At 40.0% G+C, this 18490-nt stretch overlaps 2 protein-coding genes across 3 annotated transcripts in view; one reads left to right on the top strand and one right to left on the bottom strand.

Annotated features, from left to right (window-relative positions):
* The window catches only part of LOC135703833 (potassium voltage-gated channel subfamily KQT member 1-like), a 745326-nt gene that overhangs the window by 404911 nt on the left and 321925 nt on the right, over positions 1-18490 (bottom strand). The window lies entirely within an intron of this gene.
* Positions 16741-18239, top strand: LOC135703736 (actin, muscle-type A2-like). Its single transcript, XM_065225054.1, has 2 exons — positions 16741-17690; positions 17756-18239. Exons 1-2 carry the CDS (start codon positions 16766-16768, stop codon positions 17959-17961), a joined length of 1131 nt encoding a protein of 376 aa, XP_065081126.1. The 5' UTR covers positions 16741-16765; the 3' UTR covers positions 17962-18239.

Genomic DNA, 18490 nt, shown 5'->3' with positions numbered 1-18490 from the left:
TCATATTTTGATATTATTTTTATGTTTCTAAAAAATATAATTTAAAGCAAAATTTGATATACTATAAAATAAGCATCCAAATTTATCACTGATATCTAATTTATTTCGTATTTATTTTATTCTTACGAGTCAATCAGGATGCTTGCTGTTTCCTTTATATTGAAAATAGAAGCTTCTAAAACTCATAGTTTTCTAATGTTTCCCAACGCTGTAAAGCTGTAAAATTTAATAAGCTCTTATAAATAATAGGTCAAATAATAATAATTTAAATAACTCACATCTTCAGTGATTATTCATAGCGAATAAAAAACGCAATTAGTTGCTTATTTACTACGCCGGTGCTTTCGCTTCTAATTACCATATCATTTCTCTTTAGGTTGTAGTCAAAGCGAAAGCACGGTATCTCCTTAACTATAAACAAAAAAGCTCTCACTTTAGACTATACACACTTAGAAATTTTCGCCGACTTCGGTAATTTTTACCGAAATCTGAACAGCTGAACTGTTCGGTAAAATTTATGCAATTTAATTCAATTGCTTTTCAGTTACTTTGAAACTAAATTTACACTAAAATGACAAGATTTGATCGTTTAAACAAGGTTGAACATGTTTTGAAATTATTTTTTTAATTCAATGGACTTTAAAATGAAGGTCAAAGTTCTACCGAACGTTCAGCTGTTCTGATTTCGGTAAAATTTACCGAACACGAAAACAAAATCTTAGTGTGTAGTACACTCAGACTCATGCGATGTTCATGGTGAGGGGTGAGTCGATGCGTTTTCACGCAACACTTAAAAAAAAGTGACATCATAACAGCACATTTTGATTTGAATTTAATCTCAATCGTTGCTCGGGTACTCCAATACCAGGTGAGCCAGTCCACCGCACACCAACCAAACCACAATCGCGCGTCTAGCATGTGCTTGGAAGAAAAATCGATTTTCCATTAACTGGTTCGCTTCTTCGAAAGGACTGCGACTGCCTGGTGGGAATGGTGGTGTGTCGTGGACCCACTTGATTGCCCAACATACCGCCCCCGTTGACAGGAAACTGTTAGTTCAAAGGATTGATGAAAAGAAAGTTCCAGCTTTCCGTTTGCTGAAGCTCGGAGAATCAACACTTTATAGCAGCTTGGTACCTGAATTGTTTGTGGCGTACGCATTACTTCTTTAATCCAGTACCTCATTCGATGTACTAGATTAACGAAGTAAAACGGTACCACAATCATGTCTGTCATAAGTATTAGGTTCCAACAGTTTAGTTTAATTACTTTTTTGGTTGTACACATACGGTGCGCATTTTGAACGCAATGGTCTTGTTCGGTTCGGATTTTGTCGTTTGTGTCGGTCTGGCAGTCAATTACCTTCTTTTACCTTGATTTGCCGGGTGGCGGCGAAGAGAACAGTCGTACTTGTGATATTGGTTATTTGCGAACATTTGTATTGGTGTGGAGGAATAATGGAGATCTTAGTGGTTAGTCGGATTGGTCGTTGAGGTGGAAGGTTGACTTAAGCTTGCTTAATTTACAAAAAGAAATGGTTGATAAAGAAATGCATACACTCTATTTATGACCATTTAGACATTACAATAATGTTTTGAAATACTTTTCAACATGTCAGGATAGGAAAATTTCAAAACTAGTTTTGCAGATTGAAGTCACTACGATTTTTTTTCATAATTTAAAGCCCATCCCAGAGGTGATAGAAATCCATTTGTTACGTCCAGGGCGTGACTAGGGCTCTGGTTTTTTTGCTTGTAAAGTACCTCCGGCGGAGTGACGGTAGCGGACGAAGACTTTTGCTGGATCGGTATTGGAAAATAATAGACTAAATTTACTGCACTCCGAAAGGCAGCATGCCTGCTCGGAGATTTGAAAGTTAACTGATGGTTTATTTGAAAAACTTTGCTTTTTTATATACAATCGATTACAATTAGTTATAATACTGGCATTCAAATAAGAGATAATTCTCTATTGTGCATAAAGGGATCGATACATTTCATTGTTTCGTTTCAATCTGTTCCACGGGTTTCACTTGCTCTATTGTGATTTGTTCAATTTGCCCTTCGTTTGACTTTAGCTGTGCGGCACAGAAAAATAGACAAGACGAAAACAAAAACACATCAAAAACAATTTATCGTGGAATTTTTATGTCCATGTTCACCGGACGGCAGTCACTGGGCGGACCGAGAGTAGACCGATTTCACTAGGCGGACTTCTTCCGATGCTGACGGATTTTGAAAAAGACTTGTTATTCGTTTAGACTTCCAGAGTCCACTGAACTGGTTCTGTATATTTCTGACATATTTATCCTGGCATCAGTGTTGCCAAATTAGCACAGGCATTTAACATCGCACCGTCATTTGACGTATCGATGAAATGCGCACGTTTGCCACAGTCCTTCCCCATTCAATTAAAAAATTTACCTTCGTCAAACTTTATATATTCAATTTATGTAAGTTAACTTGTAAGAGTAATCTTCAAACTTCTTCTCTTTCCTGTCTCTCTTCGACCCTCTTTGTTCCACTGTAATTATTTCATGTTTTCGGGGCCCTCTTTTCATCATCTCTACTGTTGTTCTCTTCTGGTGTGGTGCTATCTGGCTCGCAACGTGTCCCCGCCTCCGGTGTTGTCACCGTTACGATAAGATTTGGGAACTGCCAAGCCACCTCCCTGTGAGGCCTAAGCTGTGCACGATGCGCCATACCGATTGTCCTTGAAATCACCTGATCGTTTCCCAGAACGTGCTCACAGGCACTACTGCCACACTCTGGGTTTCAGTTCGTCAGAAATTACCTTTCTTTCGTTTCAGGCACTTCCTTAGTGCTCGGATTCAATCACGCCTGTGAAATAATCACTGTGAAATGGAATTTATCGACGGACGGTTCTACAGCCAAATTCAGGCTTCTTCCGACGGATTTTACCTTACGCAGGGCGCCTATTACGGGTGCTACTGAGCCGAACGGCCGATCATCCTGAGCTTGATTTTTTTTGTTTTTGCTGTTTGAGGTCGCGTCGGGTGCTGCTGTGGCTGCTTACCGTACTGTCTGCTATCGGCTTGCTATGGTTGGTACACCACTAAGCTGCTATCATTTCACTACCGAAACTGCACGCGAAAAAGAAGTTTTTCGATCGTCGCCTCTTTTATGTCCGTGTTCACCGGACGGCAATCACTGGGCGAACCGAGAGTAGACCGATTTCACTAGGCAGATTTCTTCGGATGCTGACGGAGTTTACAAAAGTCTTGTTATTCTTTTAGACTTACAGGATCAACTGAACTGGTTCTGTATATGACATATTTGTCCTGGTACACATTTTACACAGGTAAATCCATAGATGGTAATCCACACCATTCAACATGGTTGTCAGGATGTAGTAATATAGTAATAGAGGGACAAATTATCCGAGTTGCTGATCCTGCCACTGTGCGACTCGTTGAGGTGGCTGTGCCGTGGTCTGACTACGCCGAGTGCTAGGCCTGAGTTCACAGGAGGTAGCAATAGGAATTAGAACCTGATTGCATTGAGGATGGAGGACTATGCTCCGAAAATGTTCACTCTACCAGTGAGCCATTAGCCAAATAAATTCAATCAGGGTTCGTAGGAAAGGAAAGTGAAATGGAAAGGGGATTGATTACCGTTGAATGAAAGTCGCTGACGATGGCGTTTGAATCATTTTGCTGGCAATTACTGATGCAATCCGGGCTTGTTGAGTGTCCGTTTGGCCATCGATTATCGAAGGTGTCGTACTAATTCGTCGAAATCCTGGTCACGGCACCAAATTTTACGTCCAGGGCGTGACCAGGGCCCTACGTTGTGGTTTCTTTGCTTGTAAAGAACCTCCGGCGGAGTGACGACAGCGGACGAAGACTTTTGCTGGATCGATATAGGAAAATAATAGACTTAATTTACTGCACTCCGAGAGGCATGCCTGCTTTAGCTGTGCAAAAATAAACAAGACGAAAAAGACATCAAAAATGGTTAGCCGCAACACCATTTTTACTGCAGAGATGTCACCATACAAATTGTATGTTTTTTTTTTCCTTTATTAGAGAGATTTTTAGCCATAGGCTAGTTCATATCTTAAAAAAGTTGTATGGAGGAAACTAATGTCATGACATTTTTCCTTATAACATTTTCATGACATTAACCACCTATGTCATACACACAAACTAACTACCCAGGCAACCAGGAGTCGTGTAACAATGTACATACCACTGCGGATAAAAATCATGTATGTGCTCAACTTAGCTGAAAATGAAGACAACCTTAGCGGATAGACTAAAGACTGGCATGAATTTGAATTTTGACATAACAACATTCTATTGATCAAGACAACCTCTGAGTATCGAAGTCAACATTTAGTTTTTCTTCATTGTTGGCAGGATGTTTATTATCGTCTCTGTTGTTGTCATTTTCATCTTGGTGGGGGATGTTTTTGAGGATCAAATGCGAAATGATTATTTTCATTTCATACAAACAATGTTGGTTTTTACACACAGATCAATGGCAAATTATTGCGTCATGCTGAATTGATGACAATATCGAAGTTTTAGGGTATGGGGTCGAAAATTTTGCTTTGAAGATCGATTTTTATTTAGAAAATTTTGGGATGGATAATTAAACACTGATGAATATCAACAAACGTGTATTCGTTGATGTATACCAAACTCATTTGTACATTTCGCTCGTACGTAACAGCAAAGATTTTCAAAGCAAACGTAAGTTATAGGCACTGGGTTGAAGCGCTACTCTTTGCGTGTCATGGTTAACGATAAAAACGGACGCTGGTACAGATAGTGTTGTAAATTGTTATAGTTACGGTTTATATTAAATCGCATCAAATACAAATTAAATCGGATTACATTGTAAGACTTTTCAAATGATGATAAATTTACATGTAAATAGCCACTTTGAACGTTCAAGCCATTTTTTTTGCATTCTATATGATATGTTTGTTTCTATGTATAACCAACTTTAAATATAAATTGTAACTGTTCACGTGGTTACTCAATTAAACTCAGCTTTAGCGTCTAAGAAAGAGCACTGATCGAAATGAAATCTTAGACAAAGTATTAGAGAAAAATAAATTATTTTTGGGAAAAATATACACGGAAATATTTTGTAGTAATTCGTTATATATTCATATATCTACAAATGCCCTTGTATTTAATATTTTTTAAGGAAATACTCAAATACTGAAATAATTAAGTCTATGGACAGTTGAAAATATATAAAAATTCATGTAGTAGGAACTTTGGGTGAAAATTTTCAAAATTTCTGTAAATGCACCTTTTTATGATACTTTTTCACAGGAAACGGTTTAAAATGACTCGAGTTATGTGTTATGTGTTATTTGCGAGATTGTGTCTCATTGTCTTTGGTTTTTCTTCTCTCATTTTTGATTATTGTAAAAAATCTGGTAAAATGGAAATATTGGAATTATTAATAGCACAGTTTCCTATACCTTCAATTCCGATGATAATTTAAGCTACCCCCAATTGATACAAAAATAAAGGCAGGGGATTATCGCTTGACATCTCAGATGATGAGTCGATTAAGTCTCCCTCATGCAAATGGAGCAACCTTTCGTGCTACCCCAAAATGTGTTTACTGCAAGGATGCTGCGCATGCTCTAAGTGATTGCTCGAAGTACAAACTTATGTGGTATTTGAAAGCACGCTTTAAGCGCTCACTAGCAGACATTTTGAAAATGACCGCTTCATCTTCCATCTCAAAAAGCAACAACAAATTACACCTCCTGCCAGAGATGATCAAGGCTCTGAGTCAAAGATTGGTGAGGGTAGTCCCTAAAACGTCACCCAAGAACCTCGTAAGGCTTCTCGTATGGACTCTTGGACTATGGACTGGACTATGGTATGGACTACCTTGACAAATTTAATTAAATCCTCCACATTCGGGTTTCAATTTTATCAAGAACTTTCCGCCACTTTCGGGATCATCTAAAGCTTCATATATCTCAGTTTTCAATCAGAAAAACAGCTGAATAACCAGCAAGAACATGATACCATGTTCACGTTTTCTGGACTGGTGGATAGCATCTTCAATTATTATTAATTTATTAATTATTAATTTTTTGCTTCCAATTGTGCAAACTCTTTTGAAGCAACTAGCTTCTAGGTAATCCTTCCTTGCATCGATTATATGCTTTGATCTTAGTCCAGCCGTTGAACTGTAGAAGTCTTATACCGAAACTTAATGCATTCAAATTTTTAGTTCACTCCGCACTCAGTGATGGGTATTTTTGAAATCGGGTGACGTATAAAGACTGGAAACCCATGTCTGACGTCATTTTGAAATTCAAGATGGAGGCTTCCGGTTACCCAAAAATGGAAAAGTGCTGTTTAATAATCCATAATATGGGTATTTTTGGAATGAAGGTGACGTGTAGGAATAAGAATTATATGTCTGATGCCATTTTGGCATCTAAGACGGTGACCTCTGGTTACAGAAACACTGGGATACTCTGTCAAAAACCCCACAATATGGGTATATTTGGAATCAGGGTGACGTATAAGGACTGAAAACCCATGTCTGACTCCATTTTGAAATTCAAAAGGGCGGTTTAATGTTAAATAACCTATGGTTCCTACACGTAACCCCGATTCCAAAAATAACCATATTGCGGGGATATTTTTGACAGAATTTCCAAGCTTTTCTCTAACCGGAACTGGCCATCTTGAATTGCAAACGTCACGTCACGTTGGTTTGAAAAAACCATATTGCAGTGTATTTTACAAGATTTCATATGAACATGACTTTTTCTTTGGTAACCACTGCTATGCAAATAGATTTTGCGCTATTTTTACAATACAGTTTGATAAAAGAGGGTCTCATCTAGTGTTCTCAACGTTAAATACAACAGGGAAAGTTTTTGCAACTGAGTTATTAACGAAAAAGAATGTTGATGAAGAGAATCGATCAATGCAAATAGAACCTTTTGAAATGTTTATCTAGACTTAAGTAATTGAGTGAACATCCATTCTTAATTTGTTTTTTGATTGAATAAGTAAGTACATATGTGTTCAATGTAACAGTGCATAACCATTATGGCTTACACGGTGACGTCACCACTTCATTAAAAAAAAATCCTGAAAGTTTACATAATTGTCTCCCATACAAAAAATAAACAGAATCGTCTTCGAGATGGGAAAGGTTGAGAGAAGGAAGCGTTACTCTCTTACGAAGGAGAAAGTTGAGGTGTTGCAAACTATGAAGGAGTTTTCATCGACTAAAGCCGATTTGGCAAGGCGGTCCACAGGAGAACAATCAGGAAAATTGAAAAAAAATGCGGACTCAATCTTGGCAGCTGCGTCCGGAGGCAGTACAAATTCTAGCATAGGCAACTGGAGGAAGCATTGTATTGCTGGATCCTTAATCAACGGCGATTGAATCTCGTTGTAACCACCACAATGCTTAAAATGAAGGCGAAGGCTTTTGCTCCTCGATTTGGTATTCCAAGTACAGCTCGCTTATCTGAACACTGGTCACACAATTTTAAAGTTCGATATGGGGTTCGTCAGCTTAAGATCTGCGGCGAGGAGTTGTCTTGCGGCACTTACATCATTCCCTAGTAGCACCCTTGCTATAATTTGGTCTTGGAAACTTCTATGCAAGTTATTTCAGTTATAAACAAGTTGCTGAAACTTTTTGGCTACTTGGGTTGAGTCATTAAGTGAGTGGTTTTTAAAAGAGATTTCTTTGTGGAAATTGACTGTAGAAATGATCTACAATGCTGACGAATCCGGTCTTTTCTTCAGAATGTTACCTACAGAGACTTTGGTAACGTCCAGCGAAAAAAACGCAACAGGTCGAAAGGTTTCCAAGCTTCGAATCACATTTATGCCATGCTGCAACGTAACAGGAACCCATAAGCTACCCAGGGTGGTGATTGGAGAATCTCTTTGAAGAATGTAGGTGTTCCTGTTTCATACATATCTTCAAAGAACGCAGAGATGACGAGAGACTTGTTCAAGGAATGGTTTTCAAGGATTTTGCAATGATTCAGCCAATTGATCAGAATGTGATTCAGATTGTCAAGCTGCGATACTGCGAGAAGCTATTGCTAGGGATAATGGGAATCGACAAGAACGATGAAGCTTAGGAACAATTGGCCAAAATTACTATGAAATATGTCTGTTTTTGGTTGCACGTGGCATGGGAAGTTATTCGGCAATCCTGGAGAAAAATAGGCATCATCGATGGGGACCAGCTTTTGCACGAGGATGACATTCCGTCATCAAAACTATTCAACGTTCGATCGGAACAATCTGCACCGACAACTCCATATCATCTCGAGGAACGTTACGCATGCAAAGTCTTGGGTGATGACGAGTTAATAAAGCTGCTGAGGCATGAGGATGACTCAAACGATGATGGCGAAGATGAACGCGAGGATGTGTTAGATAACAAAACCGAAGAACACGAACAACCGCAAATCAATCAAACAATTGATGAACCGAACGACGAATCCATAAATGATACTCAACCTGTAAGGTACTTGAACAATTTATATTGCACTCTAAGGGAAGGGGAAGATAAAAAATCACTGACAAGTAATAAATATGATAGGAAAAATATGACAAACCATGGGAGGACATTCTTTTCCCTATGTTTTGGAGTGACGTAATTATTTGAAGCCTTACATTATGTTCAGACTAAGACAGTATTGGCCTATTCTGAACATAGAAGTCATCTCCATTCCACACGATCCATGGCTGCATATCGCCAATCAGGTTATTTGCGGAGACATAACAGATCGTATTCTTGCTGGTCAATCCTTAATCGCATCGTTTTAAGAAAAGATGAGGAGGATTTATTCCTGCTGGAGGATGGGCTACATTGCAGTGCTCTACTCCAGCAGGCTTTTCCTTTCTCCATAAAAAAAAATCCATCAAGATCGAAATTTGCATCTTCGTCAAGTTCCAGTCGTATTGTTCTCGAGAACTTCCAGAGGCGTCGTCAACAATCTAATCACGTAACCAGTTCACTGCAATTGTCCAGTATTTTCAGCCGCCTTTCCCACTATCCATCTTTCTACTGCACTCCAAAACCAATATGCAGGGGAAGGGAGGTTTGGCATTTTCTTACGCTCCATATAAAACAAGTCAATTTTATATGAAGAAAATCTTACAAGGAGGTGAGGGCGATTTTGGAAACATCCCTATTTTGGCAACATAAAAATGTTGCCTTGTTGCCAAAAACGGGAAGGCACAGTATGTGGAATTTAAAGCCAGTCCACGTTAAATTTCGGACCTAAGATAATGTCGGGGAAAAATCTTCACATAAGACAACAAAACCAATTGTTTATTTAAGTAAAGTAGACTTATATCGATAGCAAACGTAGCTTATTTGAATGTTAATACTTTTGTCTGTAATATTCTTGAACTTCTGTGGGATACCCGCCATTAGGTTCAGTACAGTATCCTCAGATACCTTAGTGGCGGTGTGCCTCCATCTCCTCTTGTAATCATTGATGGCATTTGCTTTCCTCTGTGTTTCGAATTAGTTTCCACTTAACCAGAGCCCAGTACCTTTCTATTGGGAGAAGTTCTGGACAGTCCTCTTGTGCATTACACCATTCCAGGACGGATTTTACATAGTGACATGAGGCCAAGGCAGGCCAAAACAGAGCTCGAGTGTCGTGGCTTCTGATGAATGGTAGCAATCGCATTTGCAAACATTCTTTCATGTGCACATCTTTGTTGATAGAGCCGGTAGGGATGAAACTTTTGAATTTCTGGCCGCACCTACATATGGCCTGCCAAACCAAATACTTTTTGGGGAATTTCAAAAGCTTCTTTGTCCAAAAATACTCGGCAACGGCATTCCGTTGCATTGCAATATATAAAGCCATTATGATACAAGAAAATTTTCACTATGTACGCCTTCAGCTTTTGCTTGACTTTTTGTACATATGATTTTGATTTTCCAACTTTGCTAGCCACATAACGACCTGAAAGGTTTGGATGTTTCTCAAAAATGGCTACCACCTTCTGGTCCATTTATCGAGAGCATACTACTAGAATTGATCCACCTCCAACTTTCGGATCCACAGTTAAGCGCTGGTCAAACGATTTGTACACACTAAACACGATAATCTTCAGCAGTTTTGGCTTTTTGGCGAGATCGCGTACTTCCACTTGATTCGACGCCATTTTACCAAACTGAACAAGAATGTGAACATGTTGTACCACGAGATAAAGTGGAGAGCTTCAGCTGTCATATAAGTGAAACGATTCAGCGGTTCGTGAAATATTTCCAAAACTACCTTGAAAGAAAAGTTCATATTATACATATTGTACTAAAACAAAGCTGGATGAATTGTATAAAATTGAAACCGCTTTCGAGATGTATTGCAAATTATTTCAGCAAAATTCAGTTTTTTCCTTGAAAATGCGCGTATTTTGTAAGACAGGTAGACTTGATGCAACTCTTCAATCTCACTGGAGTTTTTAAAATACTCATGCCTTCGGCTCACGTGAGCGGCGGCATGAATAAGAAGTAATCAAAAACTCTCCGACAGAGAGAGCGAGCGAACTCAAGCGAGAGGATGATTTGACGTGAGGTACACTTTTAGAGGCTCCGGAGTCCGGATGGCTTTTTTGTTCTAGACAAGAAGTTCAAAGTTCACCCATGGTGTGAGTTAGGGCTTGTGGAAGAAGATATAAAATGAATGGCAGTGAACCTGACTCCCGTTTTATACCACTTTGCTCACAAGCTGTGTGGCTCTGTGGAATGATTTGTGAGTATGAATTCTACATCTCAGACAAATGCTACGCTCGGCTTATGTCAGACTTTCGCGAGTGTCTGCGAGTGTCATTGAGCCTGAAACCAGGTCCCATTCGATATTAACTTATACTTAAGACACACACCCATTTGAAAAATTAGTCTTGAGTAAAAATAGTCCCTAGATCTGTGGAAAATACTTTGTCTTCCATTTCGAATGCATGCACAAGAAAAGTTTTAACCAATTCGGAGAGGATCGTTTGATCATGTGCCATAAAATTACCCATTTGTATTCACTTAAGGCCGGCAGATGCATTGATTAATGTACATTTTAAATCCATGTGGATTCTAATGATGAGCAATATTACGAAAGGGATTTGTCTTCCTGCCCAAACCTCCCAAAGCTTATGCAAACCAATTCATCTGCCTTCATATTTCACCACATTGATCAATTCATTCACAACGGCATCCCACCTGGGAGCCCTCGTGCCACAAATCCAACCCAGCCAACACGATGACACCCACCGCGAGCAATGGGACCGGATAATCTCCACTTAAACGTTCCTATTCAACCGCAACGCCGTCGCACCCATCATCGTTGGCGTCGTCGTCGAGGGGATCACCCGGCATTACCGCGCACTGATGATGTTTTCGCCGTAATCGTACCAACATACCTACCCACATAGGACATTGCGAATAGAGGAGATTCGGCCGACTGTCGTCGCACGCCGCCATTCCTTAAATAGCACCGCGACGCGTGCCGCACTCACACCGAAAAAGAAGAGGACAAAAAAAAAGGTAAAGAGAAAGGAAACAGAAGCTGAGCAGCAAATCGCAGCCACGTTTGGTGTGGCGTTTGGCTGCCAGCCGATGAGGATGAATCGAAACAATTTGCATGTCACTATGTTAGGGAATCCACGCGGGGAAATGAGAAAAAAAAAACAGAGCAGGCGGCACGCGGTACAAGGAGCTATGTGCAGAGAAACATGTGGCACGCGTCGTCGCTCGCAATGATGTTCTGATGTGTGTGGCAGAAGGGTTTCTTTAAAATTAGAACCGTTATAGGCTGGTTCTGTTTGGTAATTTCAAATAATTGATTAATTTGACTCTTTCGGTGAAATGACAAAGGAGACGGTTTCAACGAAACTACGAACCGGTCTAAAGTCACGCGCTTCGCTCCTTCGGCGGATCACTCTGAGATCGATCGATCGTTAGCATAATTGGGCGTGTATGTCACAGCACTTGCGATTGTAGGTGCATCTCTGTGTGGTGGTGCTAATGTCTTGCTAAGGATGGCTGCAACGATCGGTCCGCATTGGCGATTGATCGAACTGCAGCTGCCGGGTATTTTTGCACCAGTTAGCCAATGTTTTGCACGAGAATCGCACCATTTAAGGTTTTGCCGGCACGGTGTGAATCGCACAGCTACCGTCTTCCATTTAAGGGATGTTGGAAAGTGGATTCGTCGGGATTTCCGAAATTTCGACTTTTCCGAAACCGATCAAACGAGACAACGATGGCTCGGTGTTGGCAGGGGAAACTGCATACAATTGGAGCTGAATCGAGAACGGCGGTTAAGGATGATCCGCGAAACCGAGCGATAACACCGTCGTGTCAAGATGGCTGATATAAAAGCTAAAGTTATACGACCGAGGATCTCAGTCATCGATAGTGTCTGAAGTGGTGGCCAGTAAATACACTACCTGCCGTATTGCTGCTGTTGTTGGAAGGTTAGTGCTGGCGGAAACGAGGAAGTGTAAATTGGAATAAGCCTTGGAGAGGGGGCAAGGCAACCGGTGGAGCTTAAGTTGCCATGTGTGTGTGTGGTTTTTAAATCTGAGGAATTTAGTGGATCTAAGAAAAATTGAACGTTGCATAATCGCTAAGTTGTATCAATTAATTTGGTAAAACTGCATGACCAAACTCAGATGGTCTGGAGCCCACGAAAATCTTAAAGTGAATTCATCGTTCAACATGTCTTGCATCAAACCATTTAAATGACATTATTTGTCAGTTCCAGAATGGAAATATTCCAGTAGTGCATCATTCAGCGAAGTGAATAAATAATAGAAATACGACTAAAAATACTTAAATTAATGATTGGATGTCCTTACACGGGAAAAATTGGTCAAACTAAATGCAGCTTAATCAAATGAATAAAGAACAAAAGTTTTTGGAACGTGTTCAGTGGTCGGTGATATTTGGCAATGTGGGCACAAATCATTATTAATTGTCAAATTTTACTATGGCTACTTAAGAACAAGAATACGGGTAAACTTGTATGTTATCAGCTATCACAATTGACATAACATTAAATTTTCAAAAAGCTCTTGGAACTTCTCTTATGTTCACAGATTTTTCAATTTTATTGAAAAACTGGAACTTCCCTGAAGGCCCACAACATTTTTGGAGCATTCATGAAATTCTCGGAACATTCCATAATTTTTCGGAACTTCTTGAAATTTCCTGAAAATCATGAATGGAAATGCTCTGAAGGTCTCTGATCTTCCACGAAATACTAAGAACATCGCTGAAAATAATGAAACTGCTTAGTAATCATTAAACTTGTTTGTAGTTATCTGGACTTTCCTGAAGATCTCAGAACATTGCATAAGATTTTGTAAATTCCCAGAGTATCCTGGAGCTTCGGTAAAGTTCCTTAAATTTTCTTGAAGTTAATTGAACTGCCCTGAGGTTCAGTGATCTTCCCTGATGTTCTCGAAGCTACCCTTAAGTTCACACAAGTCTCCAGACGATTTCGGTACTGCCCTGAAATCAACTTAGCTGTCCTAAAAATCTTTAAACTTCCCTGAAATTCTCTGGACATCTGTAATGTTCCTAAAAAATGTCTAAAGTTTTCTGAAATGTTCAAGCGTTCCTAAAATAATTGGAACTTCTTAAAGCTTCTACAATTCTGCTAACGTTGATGGAATTGTTCAGATTTTATCGAAACTAACCTTCGCAGATCTTTTAACGTGTCCAAAAGTCGGAACGTTTCTGAAGTTATTGTGACTCTCCTTAAGTTCTCTGAAAATCCCTGAAGATCTCTAGACCTAGTTTCCGAGAGGTTCTTGGATCTTCTTTACTATTTTACCCCGTTCTCTGGATTTATCTGAAGCTTCCTTGACTTCCTTGAAGTTCTCTGGACATCCCTGAAGTTCCTAGAACTTTTTAAAAGTTCCAGCAGTTTCTCTGAAGCAGATATAATCGCCTCGATGTTCTCTAACCCAAGATACATTGTAAGTTTTATCGAGGTTTTAAAGAACTCTTCAAGCCTAAACCATGGTCTTCAAGAGCGTTATAAAACCAAAATTGTTGCTGGGGAAGTTTTCCTGAACTGTCCACAATTTTACAGAACCTTACTATCTTGCAGTCTGTTCAAGAAACTTCTCCTTCTTCTTCTTCTTCTTCGCATTTCAAGCTTATTGCATATCGCATATTAGCTTATTGCGTGCTCTCAACTTAGTGTTCTAGATGCACTCCCACAGTTATTAATTGAGAGCTTTCGATGCCTGTACCATTTCTGCATTAGTATAATTGTGTGGCAAGTACAATCATACTTCTATGCCCAGGGAAGTCGAGAAATTTTCCAACCCGAAAAATTCCTAGACCAGACCGGGAATCGAACCCAGCCACCTCCAGCATGGTCTTGCTTTGTAGCTGCGCCTTTACCGACTGAGCTAAGGGAGGCCCCGAAACTTCTCCTGCTCCTAGGAAATTCATTGAAGTTTCTGTGATTTTTGTGGACTGCTCGGTAAGCTCCTGGAGCTTCCTTGCTGTTGTTTTTCCTGGAGTTGACTTAAAATCGCTAAAATTTCTCTAAAGATCTCTAAAATTCACGACGTTTTCTGCATTTCCGTGAATTTTTTGGAACTTCTGTGAAATTTTTGACATTTTTCTTTGTATGTCTATTTTGAGTTTTTGGAACTTTTTGAAGGTTCTCGCTATTTTTCTGAATTGAATGGAACTGCCCTTGAGTATTCGAAATATACTTAAAATTCTCGGAACATCCCTGAAGTTTTCGCAATTTCCTTAGGTCATGGAAATTTCCTTATGTCTCAGTACTGCTCGAAGCTACGTAACTTCCCTAAAGATGTTTAATCTCAACTAAAGAAATTCAGTAAAGTGTTTGCAATTCTCCTCAATGGAAGTACTCTGAAGTTTTCGGAACATCCATTAATTTCTTGGAATTTTTATCAAATTCCCTGAACTTCTTGAAGGTCTTCGCAATCTTTATCATGTTAATGGAACAACCAAAAAGTTATAAAAAAAATCCATAGGTTCTTGGAACTTCATTAAAGTTCCCGAAATTTCAGGACGAGGGGGGGGCGAGGGACATCCATCTTCTTTAAAGCTTTGTGGACTTTGTTCGTAGAACATCCAGTTAGTTCCTGCGTTTTTTTTTCTGAAGTGGATCGAACTGCGGAACTTCACTCAAGTTTCTACAATTTTCCGGAGGTTCATGTAACTGCTCTTTACTGCCGTGAGATGACAAAGTGACGTAAACGCCAGTATGGTAAATTTTCATTTCACCATATTCGAGTTCTGTAACCTAAATGAAACCCAAAAACACTTCAAACTAGTACAAAATTTAATTTTGAAGCGTGCAGACAAAGTGACGTCAACCATACATTTTCGGAGAAACAGTGAAAACTTTTCACTGTTTTTATACATAAGTGTCGTCCGGCATACATAAGTGCTAACTTAATAAAAGCTTTTTAAACATCAAGGATCATATTTTTATCTTCATTTAGATCATATAGTAACATAGTAATATTTTTGCAAATTTTCGTAATCATTACGAGGATAATCAAAAATATTTGTTTTTCTGAACAATTCACTAAATGGATTTACGTCACATTGTCGTCTCGCGGCAGTTTAGTAATCAGATATTTGCCGAAACTCTTTGAACAAACCGGTTGTTCTTTGAATTTTGCATGCAATTAATGGAACTGCCTTGAAGTTCTATGAAATGCTAAGTTCACAAAATTTTCCTGAAGTTCATGAAACTGCACTGAAGTTCACAGGACTTACCTTTAAAGATCTTTAAACTCTCACAAAGTTCTGGACTTTCTTGTAGTTCTCGGAACTTTTATGAAGTTTTTATACGCGCGTCAATTTTTTATACCAAGGAAATACAACCGGGATCTCAGAGTAAGATTTTTATTAAATTTTCGCATTGTAATAAATATTCGGGCTTAGGAAAATTTTCCAGAATCTTGGTCATTTTTTAGAGTCTGGATCCAATTTCAAGATTCGTGACTTATACATATTTTCAAAACCTACAAATAGATAGCAATACAACGGACTTAAATCTACGGGAAAACCCATTGAATTAAAAAAAAATATGGTGATAATGAGCTTAGATTGAAAAATAAATTAGCATTCTGGGAATCATCTAATCAAACATTTTCAAGACTTCAAACGTGGGAAAAGTTTTCTTCAGATTCCTTGGATTAACCTATTTCGCAACTGATAATTCCAGAGAACTTTGAGATTTGGGTAAAATTGCTTTTTAAACAAACACGTCAGTCACCGATTTCACGCAAATAAAAGAACAATCTCGCAAACAAACTATACCAAATGAAAGAGGAACCATTCCTCTACCTGCATGCGTTGTTAGTTTTTTAGATTGAACTTTAGTTCGCGAGAAATCGGCAAATGACGTGTTTGTTTACAAAATTCCGAATTTTCTGAATCATCAAGGATTGCCTTCAAGATCTCTAAGCTAATCATAGTAGTCTATCGTACTTTTGATCAGACACGTTTAACTTGTACTTCTTATACTGACCTGATCTGTCACCTTCTAAATATGAACGCCTCCAAGTCTCAAACCTTACACTTATTCCACTTTATACGAAAACTACGCCTCCTCAGCCAACGTAAAAATCTTCCAACAATATTTAACCCAAAACCACTCTCAATTTCTTCCTCTTCCTGAAAAAAAAAACAACAGTTCCCTTTGCATAGCCCTTGCTTCGATCTCCCGCTCTCTCGCTCAATAACCTCAGCTAGTCAAAATGTGTGACGACGATCAGGGAGCGCTGGTTGTCGACAATGGCTCCGGCATGTGCAAGGCTGGCTTCGCCGGTGACGATGCCCCCCGTGCCGTGTTCCCCTCGATCGTTGGCCGCCCCCGCCACCAGGGTGTGATGGTCGGTATGGGTCAAAAGGATGCCTACGTCGGCGATGAGGCACAGTCCAAGCGAGGCATCCTGACGCTCAAGTATCCGATCGAGCACGGTATCATCACCAACTGGGATGATATGGAGAAGATTTGGCATCACACGTTCTACAACGAGTTGCGTATTGCTCCGGAGGAACATCCGATCCTGCTGACCGAAGCTCCGCTGAACCCCAAATCCAACCGTGAGAAGATGACGCAGATCATGTTTGAGACGTTTGCTGCTCCAGCATGCTACGTTGCCATTCAGGCCGTGCTGTCCCTGTACGCTTCCGGTCGTACCACCGGCGTTGTGCTGGACTCCGGAGATGGTGTCTCGCATACCGTACCCATCTATGAAGGTTACGCTCTGCCCCATGCCATCCTGCGTATGGACTTGGCCGGTCGCGATTTGACCGACTACCTGATGAAGATCCTGACCGAGCGTGGCTACTCGTTCACCACCACTGCCGAGCGGGAAATTGTCCGCGATATCAAGGAGAAACTGTGCTACGTCGCACTGGACTTCGAGCAGGAAATGCAGGCCGCTGCCGCTTCTTCGTCGTCGGAGAAGTCCTATGAACTGCCCGATGGTCAGGTCATCACCATTGGCAACGAGCGTTTCCGTGCTCCGGAAGCTCTGTTCCAGCCTTCGTTCCTGGGAATGGAAGCCACCGGTGTTCACGAGACTGTGTACAACTCGATCATGCGATGCGACGTCGACATCCGTAAGGATCTGTACGCCAACAGTGTCCTGTCCGGTGGTACCACCATGTATCCAGGTACTATCTCACGCATTCATCCGTGTCACATCTACTTACTCAATTTGTTCATCTAATAATCCTAGGTATTGCCGATCGTATGCAGAAGGAAATCACCTCGCTGGCTCCGTCGACCATCAAGATCAAGATCATTGCTCCACCCGAGCGTAAGTACTCCGTCTGGATCGGTGGTTCCATCTTGGCTTCGCTGTCCACCTTCCAAACGATGTGGATCTCCAAGCATGAGTACGATGAGGGCGGCCCAGGAATTGTTCACCGCAAGTGCTTCTAAACTGATCTGATGATGGTTGCAATTTTATGCTTCTACTACTGCTAATACTTCTACATACTTCATACTACATACTACTACTACTACTACTATTACTACTATTACTACTACTACTGCCACTACCAACAACACCAGGAAACTAATGCCATACAGGGCGTGTGTTCGTGGTGGGCTATCGCGTCCATTTTTACTACCACTGGTTACAATAACTTCCGATTAGCGTTATTTTGGAAATATATTTTGTATGCATCTATCGTTTAAGGATTTTGAAGATTCTGAAATTTGTTTTCTTTTTTTTAATCTGTGAAAGAAATAACACGTTGTCCGAAGATGGAATAACCCCGGGTATGGTTGAGACTGTTTTTTACCGAATATCCCAGTTGCTTGCAAAAATACCACTGATGTGACAGCTTAAGAAATCTGGCCAAATCTTCATAGGTCCATTGTGTACCTTAATGAATGATAAAATGCGTTTTTGATCTTGTTGTTTATAACGATAAGCAGGGTGTTTTGTCTGCAGCCGCAAATCTCT

This window comes from Ochlerotatus camptorhynchus, unplaced genomic scaffold (genome assembly GCF_037179485.1).
Source record: "Ochlerotatus camptorhynchus isolate MF236.1 unplaced genomic scaffold, CSIRO-AGI_Acam_v1.1 ptg000021l, whole genome shotgun sequence".
NCBI lineage: Eukaryota > Metazoa > Arthropoda > Insecta > Diptera > Culicidae > Ochlerotatus > Ochlerotatus camptorhynchus.
The sequence above is the reverse complement of the archived record's forward strand: the minus strand, read 5'-3'. Positions and strand labels throughout refer to the sequence as shown.